This window comes from Sminthopsis crassicaudata, chromosome 2 (assembly GCF_048593235.1).
Source record: "Sminthopsis crassicaudata isolate SCR6 chromosome 2, ASM4859323v1, whole genome shotgun sequence".
Lineage (NCBI taxonomy): Eukaryota > Metazoa > Chordata > Mammalia > Dasyuromorphia > Dasyuridae > Sminthopsis > Sminthopsis crassicaudata.
In genome coordinates, this window is record NC_133618.1 from 359,622,184 (window position 1) to 359,637,132 (window position 14,949).

General features: G+C 35.7%; 2 protein-coding genes across 2 annotated transcripts in view; one reads left to right on the forward strand and one right to left on the reverse strand.

Moving 5' to 3' along the window:
- Positions 1-9,513, forward strand: part of CDKN2AIPNL (CDKN2A interacting protein N-terminal like) — a 44,331-nt gene extending 34,818 nt beyond the window's left edge. The window contains exon 3 of the mRNA XM_074290910.1: positions 8,747-9,513. Coding sequence (XP_074147011.1) covers positions 8,747-8,800 — 54 coding nt within the window. The 3' untranslated portion in view covers positions 8,801-9,513. The remainder of the gene's footprint in view (positions 1-8,746) is intronic.
- Positions 1,314-12,255, reverse strand: UBE2B (ubiquitin conjugating enzyme E2 B). Its single transcript, XM_074290912.1, has 6 exons — positions 12,088-12,255; positions 7,711-7,791; positions 6,244-6,269; positions 3,844-3,933; positions 3,320-3,408; positions 1,314-2,599 (listed from the first exon to the last, which is right to left on the reverse strand). Exons 1-6 carry the CDS (start codon positions 12,129-12,131, stop codon positions 2,471-2,473), a joined length of 459 nt encoding a protein of 152 aa, XP_074147013.1. The 5' UTR covers positions 12,132-12,255; the 3' UTR covers positions 1,314-2,470.
- Positions 12,256-14,949: the final 2,694 nt, after the last annotated feature.

Consider the following 14,949-nt stretch of genomic DNA (forward strand, 5'->3'; position numbering starts at 1 on the left):
AAGTAATCACTTAAATCTCTCAACATTATCTACAACTAAGACTATACTGCAGGAAAGATTGCTGACTAGCACCGATAAAGGGAAGTTTCCTTTCCTAGGCACTCCTTATACTAATAAAATTTAAATGCCCTCAGAATGAAAATAAATGAAATCTCTAAGATTAAATATTTGCCAGAATTACCAAATGGGTTGTTGTCATCATGTTTTTTAAAGACAAACATCTTAGGTCAATTGCAAATAAGGAAATCTAACAGTATTTCACTCTTTCAAAAACCTTTTTCTCCAGGAAGCCTCCAGCTTCCACAAGTATATATGTTGAACATGGTTTGTATATTTTTCAACTTTCCAATTTATAATCTTGAGGGCAGTCATATTTACCCTTTGGTCTATATACTTAATCTAGTTAATATAATGCTTCACACTTCATAGGCACTAAGATATGAAATACAAATAATGCAATATTCATTTCACAAATCTGCAAAAATGTATAGGTAAAGATAGAAGAGAGAGCCTCAATTTCCTTTTGATTGGGTCATAAGAGTCTCTGAAGTCTTCCCACAAAATTCTATTTAACAACAAAAGAAAAGATATATGATAAAGCTCCATTTCTGAAAGCTTATGCTGAATAGCTTCAACTTATCAAATCTGACATAACTCTGGGTTTGAACTAGAAAAGGAAAATAGGTCATATGCAGATTAAACTGATTTGGAAAGATTATCTGATAATTTTTTTTTTGATTAACCAAATAGTATTCATGTCAAATGGACATACCTGACACTTCTGTCACAAATTACCAGATGTTGTCTTTTAAGTTACATGTATTCAGAAAGTATATATTTGATAATTGTAAAAGCATTAGCCACTTTTATCTTTAGCTCTTCTAAATAAAAAATATCTTCCTGAAGCTACTACATACTTTTATCAGCTACCAACACTTTGGAAAACTCAAAATTTCCCCTTTAAATTATACCACATATGGTTTTATCATTAAGGGTTGATTAATTCTTAAAGGAAAAATTTTGGAGTTATTTCTCCAAATATTGCAATTCCTTTATATAAAGTTCATTATGGGTGCCATATCATCTGTCAAGTTCATATCTGTGAGGGAACTGTAGTTTCCCTGAGTATGTGCCATTGAAACATTAAGGTATACATGTACTCCTCAGCGACTTGCAGGCATCTGATGAAAATGATACTAAAAGTTACTACCACAGGTGTTTGTTTTAGTTTCTTGTCTACATAAACACCAGAGAACTAATTTTCAATATCCTTTTTTTTTTGGTTAGATGGATAGGAAATAAGAACTCTCAGGTTCATCATATGGAAAGCTGTTTCCCATTTATTCTTACACATCTTATCATTAGCTTTCTGAAGCATTGTTGGCTTGTAATGATCTGCAAATTTCATGTGCAATTAGCTTTTTTATAAATTGGGGGATATTTTTCTTCCCCATGACAGCAATTTAGAAGACCCTGAAATATGTTTGGTTTTGGGGGAGAAAGAAATACAGTCTTACATTAAAGGTTGGCATTAAATAGACTAAATAATTTCTTTCAAAAACTTTGCCTTGATGAAATTAAAAAAAAAATTAGTTCTTGATTTATTATTCTACTAGGAAATAAGTCATAATTTTTAAAATAGTCATGCCAACAGTTTCAATTTCTCTCCAAAACTGGTAATAAATAGTAAGATCAAGAGTTCATCAAATCTCCTAGAGTAATTAGCGAAATGACCAAAAAAAGCAAGTGATCCTTCAATAATTAAGCATCATAATGAAATCAAATAGCTCTGTATAGTGATTACTCTATTAAGAGTAATTAATATGCATATTCAGAATTAGGGCATGAAATTATTATGGATATTCAGTCGAAGAAGCACACGTTTGATTTATGTTTCTTGACAGACTATTGAGAAGAAGTTATTATTCCCCTGAAATTAGGGAGATAAAACAAATATAAATGACTGGAGAGAGATACTTATGCATCAATCCCTCCTAGTCAGATAAGGAAATAAGTGACAAAGTCTCTTGCACTGAAGTTATGTATTTAACAGTTTTACATGTAATATTTATATATAAAAAACTTTTAAGTGCTTTTCTCCAATTTAAAAATCTAAAGAATTCAAAAATAAGGCATTCAATATTTGAAAAAAGTACAGATTTACAAAATGTGTATATTCTGTCATGAAAACTTCACACCAACATTATACACTTGGAAAAAAAATACAAACAGGATATATTACAAATTTATGTAGCAATAACTTAGTTCATACCATGCAATAAAAAGTACATTAATCAAGATACACAAGCTTTTAAAGGTTCTAAACTGAAGGGCTTTTTTTTCTTTTTTGCAGACACATTAGGTATGCAAATCCTTAAAACCTGTGGCACTTAAAATTTCTGGTAGCCTTTCTACTGAGAGGTAAATTATACACAACAATGATGATGAGGATGAACAGAGCAGTTGTCTATTATGAATCATTCCAGCTTTGTTCAACAATAGCTGAAACTCTTTTCTCATATTCTCGTTTGTTTTCCTGATAAAGCTGCGCTGCCTGGCTATTGGCAGGACTGTTGGGATTAGGTTCATCCAGAAGAGACTGAAATAGAGAAGAGAGGAAAAGTATACCTATTTAATACTTGAAATAAGAGTATGTGACGACACAAAACAACAGAAATCATTCAGGAGGAGTAATTATTGATATTAGTGCTATCTTTAGCTACAAGCTACTTGACTCTAATGACAGTGTCCTGACAATGAACTTAACTTTAAAAGCAAAAAACTATCAACTATCTTTTGAAATTAAAGTTCAAAGACAACAGAAAAATACCCAGCATTCTCCAGGAAAAAGAGACAATAAGCTAATCTGATTGTGAAATAGATTGTTATGGTTTAGCAACCAATATTTTAAAGGCTGTTTGAATGGTGTTACTTTTCAAACATCTGGTGGTAAATCTTTTCATTTTGCTTCATATAACAAAATGTACAGTACCCAGTGACGGGGTAAAGTAAGTAGGAAGAAAATGCTGGACATAAGGGAGAGAGGGGTGTGTGGGTTATGTGTGTATGCAGGCTTACAAGTAAAATTGGAGGGGCAATATGTTAAAAACCAGAGAACTACCAACACGTGCAACTCCCCTTCCTTTTACTTACTCACATCCCAAGATTCTTACTCTTTTTTTCCTAACACACCCTTAAATAAACAGAAGTCTATATTCTCCTAGTCACCAGGAATATCCTTCCTGAGATTCTTCACCAAGATTTCTTAACTTAAAAAATCTGATTTACACAGTTTCAAGTAAGAAAGACAAGAATTTACCTGAATTGATGTTAAAATAGAGGACACATCATACGTTGGACTCCAACGATTCTGGAGGATATCTAAACATATGCTACCATCGGCATAGACTGCAAATATAATATTGAAGTCAATAACAGTCTATCTTGTTATATATTTCAAGAATTCCCAGAAATCTTCCCCACACATATTAAGGTTCTGAGAAGCCCTCCTGCAATGATTTTCCAAGACTTCTCGACTCCACTGGAAGATAACTCACCAAAAAAAAAAAAAAAAATATCACCAGGAAGAAGAATTATTTTAATTAGATGTCAATATGAGAGGGTTAGACTAGATAATCTTTATGGTACCTTCCATCACTAAGTTTACGATCCTATGATCATTAAAACTATGTTAGTATTTCAAACTATGGACATGGAGATTAAAAAGGCTATGGCAAAAATAGCTAATGCATTTAAATGCTTCTTTATGAAATGTGACAATTCAAAGGGCTTAAATTCATCCTCTTCAGTATTTACAATTATCTAATAAAGATAGCCACTTACCATTTGGATGAAACATCTTTGATAAGAACCTAACAGTGGGAGGTTTATTCGGATACTCTTCTGAGAATTCTATTACTAGTTTAAAGGTACCTAAGGGAGAGGAAAACAAAGCCAATAAAACAATCAGGACAATTATGAGTAATCATTTGACACCTTTTCCCTAATCATACATACATTTGCCTATTTTAGCTTGATAACAAAAGGTAGTATTCACCTATTCATTCTCTTACTTACCATATTAAATGCCTATGCTATGATTCTGAGGTGGGAATAAGCTAGGATTGCCAACATATACTCATTTATCTATGTTCCACTTTATCATAAAATAAGATGGTTCAGGCATAAATAGACAAAATGTCCTCTGAAGCTGAGGTAGGCAGCAAGAAGTTGTGCAAAAAAGTGATGGATCTAAAGTCAGAAAGCCTGATTTACTTATTACTTGTGTGACTTTAACAAGTTTCTTAATTTCTATGGGCTTCAATTTCCTCATTTAAGTCTATGATCCTAACCATGGGTTGCAATTTTTTAAGAAGGCAAAATGGTTGTAGGGAGGAATTGTTTAGGCTACTGTATCACCTCAATTAGAATGCTAGTATTAGGTATACAAGTCACATCAACCTACACAGGTGAAGGGAATATTCTGCATTTGTCTCCCAATTTCCTTATAGAGGTAGCTTTAATATTGTGGGGAGAGTCAGTCTGCTTTTGAGCCAGGAACACCTAAGGTTCAAGTCATGTCTCTGATGATTGTGAGATTCTGTGGCAAGTAAATTAACCTTAGTGTTTTACAAAACTCTCTAAAACCAAATGTTCCAGAGAAGATGGTGGCAGGCACAGGTAAAAGAAGTTCCTTTTGAATTCTTAAAAACTAAAATAATGCTTTGTACACAATGAGCCATTTAAAAATGTTTGTTGAAATAAATTAAACTTTACAAAATTAAGTAATTTTTTTGATCACAGAAAATACTACAGAACAACTGCGCCTAAAACTTTCCAAATTATGAAACTTATATGCTTGTTAGAAAGCATCCAGTAAATTTGGACAAATTTCATAAAATCAAAACCAACCTATATTTTAAATTTTAAGCCTTCATTGCTGAGGTCTAATAGATAAACTTCATGTTTCTTTCCCTTACTTTCATTAATTAAAACAACCCCCCCCCCCACTTGCATCCCAAGTGCACCTTGGCTTATTCAAAAGTCAAATGAACTTTGGTTTTAATCTACCCTGACATTAGAGACTCTTATGTAGGGACTATTTTAGAAAGTCTTTACTGCATTAAAATACTTGATATTATATAATTTTTAACAACATCAGATTTCCTTCTTTGTTTTACAATTTGAGATTTTTGTAGCATGCAAGAGTCACTGGAAAAAATCAGTTACTTCAAATTTGCATTCAGTATGAAGAAAATTAAGTTTTATAGACAAGAATTTGCATACTTGACTGCTCAATGCAGATAAAACATTAACTGTCTTGTTTAAAGACTACACATTTTTGATTGAGAAACAGCATGACTTGATTGACAGAGGTTCATCTTTGGATTAAAGAACTGAATTCCAATTCTAATTCTGATCCATATTTGCTGTGTGACCTCTGGTTAGAGTCACTTAACACCTCACCATATCCAGGCAACACTGTGAGACTATTACAATTGTTTCTGCAACAGTGAAAGGAGTTTCTACAAATAGAATTCATGACACTGATAAAATCACACATCTAGATCCAAACTTTTTATTTTAAAAATTCTGATCAACAAAAGAAATTTGATCATTTTAAATAGTTCAATTTAAGAAAGATGTAATTTTAAGGACAATCCCAAGAACTGGCTTTAAAAAAATCAATGAGTCAATTAAACAGTTATCAGAGTTACTTTTGGATTCCTCTGCTTCTTTGTGAAAATAACCCAACTTGTATGCAAAAGAGAATGAAAAATGTTTACCACCATTTAAGAGTGGAGAAATTTCAGTGATGTTGTAAACTACTGTACACGAAGTTACTGGCAGAAATATTTAAAACAACTCCTGTTTAACACCACGCCAATATAGTCACAGAGCCTAAAAGCATGACCAACCTCCTGATGTTTATCTCAGACATCTCTAGTATGTTACAAACCATCTAAATATAAACTATTCTCAACATGGTTCCTGTCTCTAAGTTTACTGTCTAATATCTAACTCCCCTAGCAATAAACTAGGGCACTAAAGTTTATTCAAGCTCCAAAAGAGAGTTCTTTGTGAGCTATCAATTCCCAAAGCCTACAATTTTTTTTGTCTACTTTCAAAATGGTTTGCAACAGCAGGAAAAGGTTTTAAGCAAAGGTATTAATATGCAAACTTGCTACCTAAAAGCATCTTTCTTCTTTATGAGTTAGCAAAGAAAAGATCAGGAACACTTACCATCCTCAAAGGGTGTGCCTTCTGGCCTGAAAGATTAAAAAAAAAAAAAAAAAATTCCAATTAACATAAGCTCTTCAATAAACTCTCTCTTAAGATAGGAACCAAATTTAGAATAACCCTAGGCCAATTTATCCTGATTTTTAGGAGATGTAATAATATCTCCTAGCATAGGTGTAGCTAAGTGGAAATGAAGATAGTGTGGTGGGCCTAGTGTTTCATCTTCCAGAATTTGATTCTTGTTTCAGATACATACTAGCTATGTGATCCTGGGCAATTCACTTAACCCTGTTTGCCTCAGTTCCTTCATCTGTAAAATGAACTGGAGAAGGAAATGATAAACCACTCCAGTATCTGCCCAGAAATGGGGTCAGGAAAAGTTGGACACAACTAACAACGACAAAGCATTAGTCCAGTAAAAAAAAAAAGAAGTTAAGTTCAATGTGGTTGAGTTACTTTGTCTTTATTCTCTTGGCCCTAAAACTTTTCTCTTTTTGTAACAGCAATTTAAATTTTCCCAAGAGATTTTAATGCAAATAGTTACTATGGTGCATTAAATGTAAGTTTATTATTCTAATCTCAATCAGACTTCTCAAAATTCATTCTGAAGCGAAGGAAAAACTTTCTGGAGAAGCCTATTTTAAAAATAATCACTCAAAGTTACTCTTTTTATAATTAGAATTTAAAGCTTTCATAATAAAATCCTAAGAAAACTCAACGAACAGGCATAGAGGAATTGTAAATGTAAAGAGGAAAAAATTTACAATTTAAATGTAGTTTGTGAGGTCAAGAATTAATTTCCCACTTTTATTTACATAGGCCTTAACAGAGTATTTGCACTTACTATATCACCAAATTAAGTAATATTTCCCTTCCCCTCATCTCCCCCAAACACACACACAAAGGCTGAAATGAATTCTGGCTTGACATAGAAGTATGTCAGTTTTTCTTTTACTATTCTACTGAACATATAACCAATTGGTATGCTCTTTCAAGCACATGAAACCAGTATTAAATTTATGGAAAAGACCAAAAGCACAGATGAAATAATTTTTATAATCCCTTTATAAAAATTCTGGTAGAAATTTCTTAACTTCTAAACTTGGAGGATTCACATTGCTACCTTCAGCTTCTTTCATGAGAATTTAACTTTCAATATTCCAAAAGATCCATGATTTTACCCATATAGATTATTTCCTCAATAGTTACAAATCACAATTTTCTATACCTTACTGATCGACCAGCATTCTGGTGATTGGTCCCTTTGTACTTAGCTAGGTCTTTAAACCACAAACAGAAGGTTAGTTTGATAGGATTTGTCCTAACTTGCATTTCACTAGCTTACTTTTTTAGAATTGAAGGTAAACTCTCTGTACTACAATGTGGTTTTACTAAGAATATTTGCCAAATATTTTACTTTAGTGCTCAAAGGATGATGAAGCCTATCATTTGTTAGTACTTGCTACTTACCCAAATATAACTGCATTCCACTGCATGATGTTGTTTTCAGATGGCGCACCGCTGACACCCACAGGTGGGTCTTCTTGCAATCTAAGAATTAAAGAAACAAGCAAAAAAATCGATTATCAAAACTATTAAGGCGCCCCATCAAAGCACACAAGTTCACTGTTCCATATAATCTTTTAGAAACTCTACTAGATGTATCTTCATGTCTTTGCTGAAAGGACAAAGCTTTTCAACCCCTGAATGAAAAAAATCTAGAAGAATCTGCTGCCTTTTAAAAGTTATTTAGCACTCCAGGTTCTCTGGAATTTTACAAGATTTAAGATTAATGATTTTTCCCTAGGTTATATAAAATGGTGTTCTCTTAAGAACTTGCTATATAGCATTAACTGAACAGCCCAACTGCCAAGGTAATTCTGATCACCCGATCATAGTACTTAGGGCTAGAAGTCACACTAAGTCAATCCCTTTAATTTACGGTGAAGAAATTGAGGCCCAGAGAATTAAAAAAACTCAGAAAGTAAAGAGCAAAGCAGACATTCAAATCTATGTCCTGACTCCCAATCCAGTACTCTTTCCATCACACCACTGTCCCATCATACATTTTTATATCCCCGCTCAAAATATATGACAACATACATTTTTAACCGGACCCTGTAGCAATACCCTGCAACATGGAGGACAGCATTTAATTACAATTACAAATAGCTCAACTATATCTACTGGAAGCAGCTAGTGATAGAAAGAATAGAGCACTGGGCCTGGAGTCTAGAAGCCTTGCATTCAATATTCATCCTCAGGCACTCTGTCTGTCTCTCAGTCACTGTATGAACTTAGGTAAGTCACTTAATCTCTGGTCTGTCCTCAACTGTAAAAAGGAGGTATCAATGACACTTACCTCCCAGGGTTGTTGTGAGGATGACATATTTGGAAAATATTTGGCATAATGCCTGGCACAAGTATATAATATAAAAATGCTAGTTATATTATTATTAACATACAATCTACTAATAAACATCTTATTTTATTTGGTTTATTTCAGGAGAAGGAGATGCCAATTTATTTGAGGATCATGCTGGAAATTGAGATTTTCTAATCCTGAGGTGTCAAATGTGCTGCCCACAACACTCCCCAGGCTGGAACCAGATTAAAATATTATTGGGAAATATTTGACAAAATAAATGAAAATACAATAAAACAGACAATGTCCCATTTTAAAACCAAATCCCATAGGGAACTTTCCATATCTATAGATTATTGAATCCCCTTCCTATTAAGAGATTCACAACATTAATCTAGTCCAAGCTCATTCAGATGAGGAACCTGAAGCTTGGAAAGTTTGAGTAATTTGCCTTAACTATAATCAAAAATAAGTTATTAGCAGAGACTATAAGAATAACTTCCAAAAAGCAGATCTATTTTTTATTATCCTTAATCTTTCCTTCAAACTCCAGATTCAACAATTATAAAAGCTGTGCCTTAAAAGGTACTGACAAAACAGAGTTCTTGAGAGTGAATGTGTCAGAATTAGACTAACAACCCAACTAGACATATAACCTTCCTCAGGGTCAAGTTCTCTCAATATTCAGCTGCTTCCCTATTATAAATTCTCATAGTTTATTGGCTGACAATCTCCTATTTGATTAGGCAGAAAGCAAGATTGGCAAGCAAGTGCAAGAAGCCATTTAACTAAATTAGATGACAGGGTAACAAAGCTTTTTTTTCCCCTCTGAGTACATTACTTACGAGTTCATAACTTAAAGGCTATTTTGCCCATAAGGTACAAAATAAAGAGTTGTAAACAGTAAATATTAGTCTCATTATTAAGTTATGACTTTGTGACCACTATGATTCTAAATAAAAACTGCTCCACAGAACTGCAACAAATGGAATGGGTAATATTTATAAGACTTTATGGATTACAAATCTGTTCATATTCGTATATTTCATTTGATTCTTCAAAACTATCAGACACTAAAAATAATGCAACTACCATTACTCTACAATTAGTACTAAGGAAGGGAAATTGAGGGGTAAATAAATTAAGTGCCTCAACCAAGGTCACACTGAGTTTAGTAAAAGGATTCAAACAGCAAGGTGTGGCAAGAGTGAGGTTCCGGAAGAGGCAAGTCAAAGGTCAGAACAAAGAAGTACCTCAGGATAACAAAGTCTAGGACCAACTGGGATCAAAGAACAACAAAGACAGAGCAATTACAGGAAGCGGAAATTTTCATATACAAGTAGTGAATATTCACCTCCTAAAATTGACTCAGCAACTCACTACCCTGCCCTAAAGGATAAATAACATAGTCTCTTTAGGCCCTCAACGAGCAAAATTGCAGGATAGATAGATCTTCCACAGTAGCCACAACTTTTTGTTAACCCGAGTATGTTTCTAAATATACAAATTTTTTTTACCGTTTAGAAATGTATTTGTTGCTAGAGTTAACTTGTATCCAAAGCAAAATTTACAAAAAGATGAACTGTATCTAGAACCCAAATTGGCAACCTATTACTTAGGCAATTCTCAGAAAAACTAACCAGACAGTGAAATATCTGAGCCATAAGAGTATCTTTTAACATCTTTTAAACATCTTTTTTAAAAGATGTTGCTTTAAAAAAATCAAAAGGTAAATACATTATACATATGAATCTTCTAATTCTAGAAAATGCTTCTTGTGTATTTAACTTCCATTAACAAAAAAAGACAACTAGGAAAAAAATATATGGGGTCAACAACCATCTTTGCCCCTTATTCAGGTAATCTTATTTTAAAGGCTTCAATGCAGAGCTATAAAGCTACAAAATTTAAAATTATTGCAAATTATATAATACTTTGCACATTAAGTATTTTGTTTTCTTGCTATTCCGCCCCCCCTCTTTTTAGTAAGTGTTCAAAGCACATTGCATGTAAGCAGAACCCTACCAATTTCCCTAGGAGGAAAAGGTATCTACCATAACAGCTCAGTTGAATTAAAAGACACTGGTTCATACTTCAAGAAAAAGATCTCTCAACCACTTCTCCTAAGCACTTTAAAAGGGCATGGTGAGAGCATTCTAATTTTTAATAAAAACTTTTTGACAACCAAAGCAGGTTTCCCTAGAACAAAGTCATTCCAAACACTTCTCATTAAAAAAAAAAAAAAAAATTAAAATGTTGAGGAAAAGATAGGTTCAGTAAGATATTTTCTCACCATTTATATTTTATGTGTCTTCAAAGTCATTTATTTAAAAAAAACAAAAATTACTTTGTCAAAATTTCATCCTCAAAAGATAAAAAGGCACCACAGCAGACAGACCCTGGTGCTTTTGTCATTTTCAGTTTTGGCAAAAAAGGAATTTCTTCAACTCTTAAAAGTTACTAATTCAAAGATTTATCCAACATTTCTCCTGGTAACTAAGGGGGATACCAAGAGAGAATTGATCCCACTAATCCCTAACTAGTCTTAGTAGGGCTGCAACTGGATGTTTGAGCAGGCTCAACACCCAGCAAGCTTGTTTTTGTTTTTGCTTTTTTTTTCTGGGGGGAGGTAGAGGAAAGGGGGAAGGGAAGGAGGAAGAGAATTAGTCTCAAGCTTCCCCCTATTTTACTCCCTCACAGAAGGGGTAAGAGTTATCCAAGGTCCAGTCCCAATCTGGAGTAGGGATGTGGGATTCAATTACAAAAACACAGAATTTAGATTCCGGTTGGGGGAAGGGGAACCTTCTCAAGGGAAAAGGACACCCCGCTAGGGCATACAAAAACAAATGAAACAGAGGGAGGGTGGAGGTGGGGGAAACACTTATACCCCTCACCTTTCCAAATCTGGGGGTGTTACCGGAGACTCGCCTCATTAAAATAATAAATGAAACCGACAGGCAAAGAAAGTCAGCGCTTCCCCTTCCCCCTCTCTCCCTCTGCTCTTCCCCAACCCGGTTTACAAACATGAGGGTGTCCGATCTCCTTCCTCTATTACAAAAACAAACGAAGAGACAGGTCCTCGGTTTCCCAAATACGGGGGTGTCGGACCCCCCGTTCTACTGAAGGGGACGGAGAAGTAAGAGAAGCTGGAGGCCTGTGCGGTCCTCTATCCCCACCCCCACCCCCACCCTCAATTTCGCCTACGAAAGGGAAGAGAAAATTGGAATTCCCTTGGCCCGGAACTGAAGGACCATAGAGTGCAGCGAGCTTCGGTCAGGGGCCGCCTCAAAACCCGGCCCTACCCCCAGCCCCAACCCGGGATCTTAGATAGGCCAGGCCGCGTCGCGGAGCTAAAAGGAAGGTGCTCTGCGGCCTGGCCTCGCCGGAATTGGTCTCCAATCTCCTCTTCTGCCCAAAGGCTTCGGGGAAGAGAGAAAGAGAGCCGGAAAAATAGGACGGGGACATCTGCTGGGGGCAGTTACCGCTTGAAGTCCCGCATGAGCCTCCTTCTGGCCGGGGTCGACATGATCCCCCCGCTCCCCCGCGGTCTGTGTGAGAGAAAAGAGTCCCGAGCTCCCCACCCCCCACCCCCCCGGCCGTAGCACTCAGGAGCACCGCCACCGCCAAAGCTTCACAAACAACCCGCAATGACTTCTTCATCCGCTGCACAAAAGATCCCTCCGCCCTCCGCCTGTACCACTATGTCGATTTTGTAGGAGGGGGAGTAAAGGGAGGAGTCTGAACGAATTTTACGTCTTTCATCAGATAAATATAGAGGTTTTACTGTAGCAGTATTTATCCGTATTACATTTCTTAAATTCACTTGATTTCCTATGCATAGTGAGTAGCTGAAAAAGTATCACAACTAATACTCTGATGTTCCCCCTTGAAACAATCTTAGACTCGTCCGAGTGGGGAGGAGTCGGAGATGCGGGCGGGGGTGATGCAGCCAGCTCCTGAGATTTCAGGCTAGAGGAAGGACAATGACGTCAAATCACGTGACACTCGGTGATGTTGTCAACAATTCAGATGAGATGGGGGAGGGAACAAGACCACGTGGCCCTGTGACGCAGGCAGAACTGTTTCTGGGGCGGTACTGGAATCGTGAAGTTGCGAAGAGACTTTGGCCAGTTTTCCCTGGCGATGGAAGGAGCTTCTCTTTAGGTACAGATCTTCCTAGTCACCCATTAAGAACCACCACTGTTGACCTTGCTGGAAGCCCTAGTCACCCACTGGGAACCACGACTGTTGACCTTGCTGTAAGCCGGGAGACAGCAGACATTGCTTGATGGGAATGAAGGCTTGCATTTCTTTTTGCCTTCTTCCTTCAAGATCTGGAGATTTCGTCGCGGGCACTCCCTCTCTTGGTTACATCGCAGGCCTTGTTTGGGCGTCTTTGAGAATTCATTCAACTCACTGTTCTATGGCTAGCCTGGTGATAGAGACCGCAATTTTAGCTAGGTTGACTAGTTTTCAGAAGATAGATGCGTAACTGCCGTGGTTCAAAGGTTGTTTAAAACCTTTTAAATTGTGCCAATATAATTCGAGGCTTAAATCTCTGCCCCACCTAGCAGGCTAGAACTAAAATTCAGTTTGAAAGCTGTTGAAATGTTTCTTTGATGAGAGTATTACTCACCCAGAGAGTGGCAGTGGAGAGAGTTTTTATTGATGGGCAACAACAAATGGTCTCTCTTACACAAAAAAATTACACAAATTAGAGGTGTGTTTATGTGTGTATATATGTTCAAAATTACATTAGAATTTCAGGCATAACGGTTTTTTTCTTAGATCCATTTCTTTTGAGGATTTGTATCAGAATTCGTGGCTTTTTTTTCTATAAGAAATATTTGATTCTGCTTTGAAAACAGACGATTGGAATTTGATATAATGTTGGCCTTGTGTTTTTCATTTGTTCTAGACTGGTTATTAGTAAGTACTATGTGCAAGGCACATGCTAAATGCTGGGAGAAATGCAAAGATAAGTTCCTTGTGAGATACAAAGATACTTATGATATAAACTGTGTCCCAATAGAATTCTCAATCAATGAGCCTATAAGTGATAAATCAATACACCCAGAAATATATTACCATTTTGTAGAGATTTTTAGCAAAGTGAAGGAAATTACCACCCGACAAGTTAAGTGATGAGTATATTCTCTAGATTCTTTGGGGAATGCATAAAAAGTGAGATTGAGATATTGACCTGATATCACTTCATGATCTCTACTGAAAGAAAATAAAAATGTTAAGGATCCTCTGCTCCTTCATCCTACTCTAATAAATTGAGAGCTATGGTAACATTATAGCAAAGCATTGCCCAACTCACTGATCCCATTACTCCTCTTAAAAGTACTTTTCGCAAATTGGCAATTACCTACCTTCTCAGTACTTGTTTATAGTATTCTTTATACATGTTATGTATTTTGTAATAACCATCCTGTATATTTAAATCACTTAATAATTCAGCAAACTTGTATCAAGTTAGTACTTATATAAAGCCATAAGGATACAAAGTATAAATGAGACACATTTTCTGATTTATAATAGACATATGACATTTTGAAACACACTTTGTAAAGAAAGGTGGGATCCAATTTTCACTGGCTTGTCCCCCAAGCCTGTAAAGTTTCCTCCTCAAATCTATTAGCTTCAAAAACTTGAAGTCTTAGCTAGTCTTATCTTATGCAAGAAGTCTTTTTAATCTTAATGTCTTCCCTTAGATTACCTCCAATTTATCCTGTCTATACCAATTATTTTCCATGTTTCCTCCATTAGAAATGCCAATTCTTTAAGAGTGGAGGGTATTGAAGGTTTTCCTTCATATTCCAGTGTTTAGCATAGTTCCTAGCATATTGTTAAGTATTTAATAAATTCTAGTTGACTGGACACTGAATACAAAATTTCAAGATGGAAAGGGTACTCTCAACCAGAAGGATGAGAAAAGGCCTTGTATATGAGATGACACTTGAGCCGTGCTTTGAAAGAAGCTCTGATTCTGAGACACAGATGTAGAGGAAGTGCCTTTTAGAAACTTAGAGGACCAGTTGTGCAAAGGAATGGAGGTGAGAGCTGGAGTATTTAATTCATTTGCTAGCAAATCAGTGAATTTAGCAGCTATGTTGAGAACGGACTGAAGTGAAAGACTGAAAATGATGGGATATAATTAGGGAAGCTGTTATAATAATCCAAACAAAAGATAATGAGAGCTTGATCTAAGAGACAGTATGAGTCAAGGGAAGAGGATGGATGTGTGAGAGTTGGAGAAGTACAAGACTTAGAAACTAATTGGATATAAAGATTAAAGGAGAGAAATGAGTCAAGGACAACTTCTAGGCTATGAACCT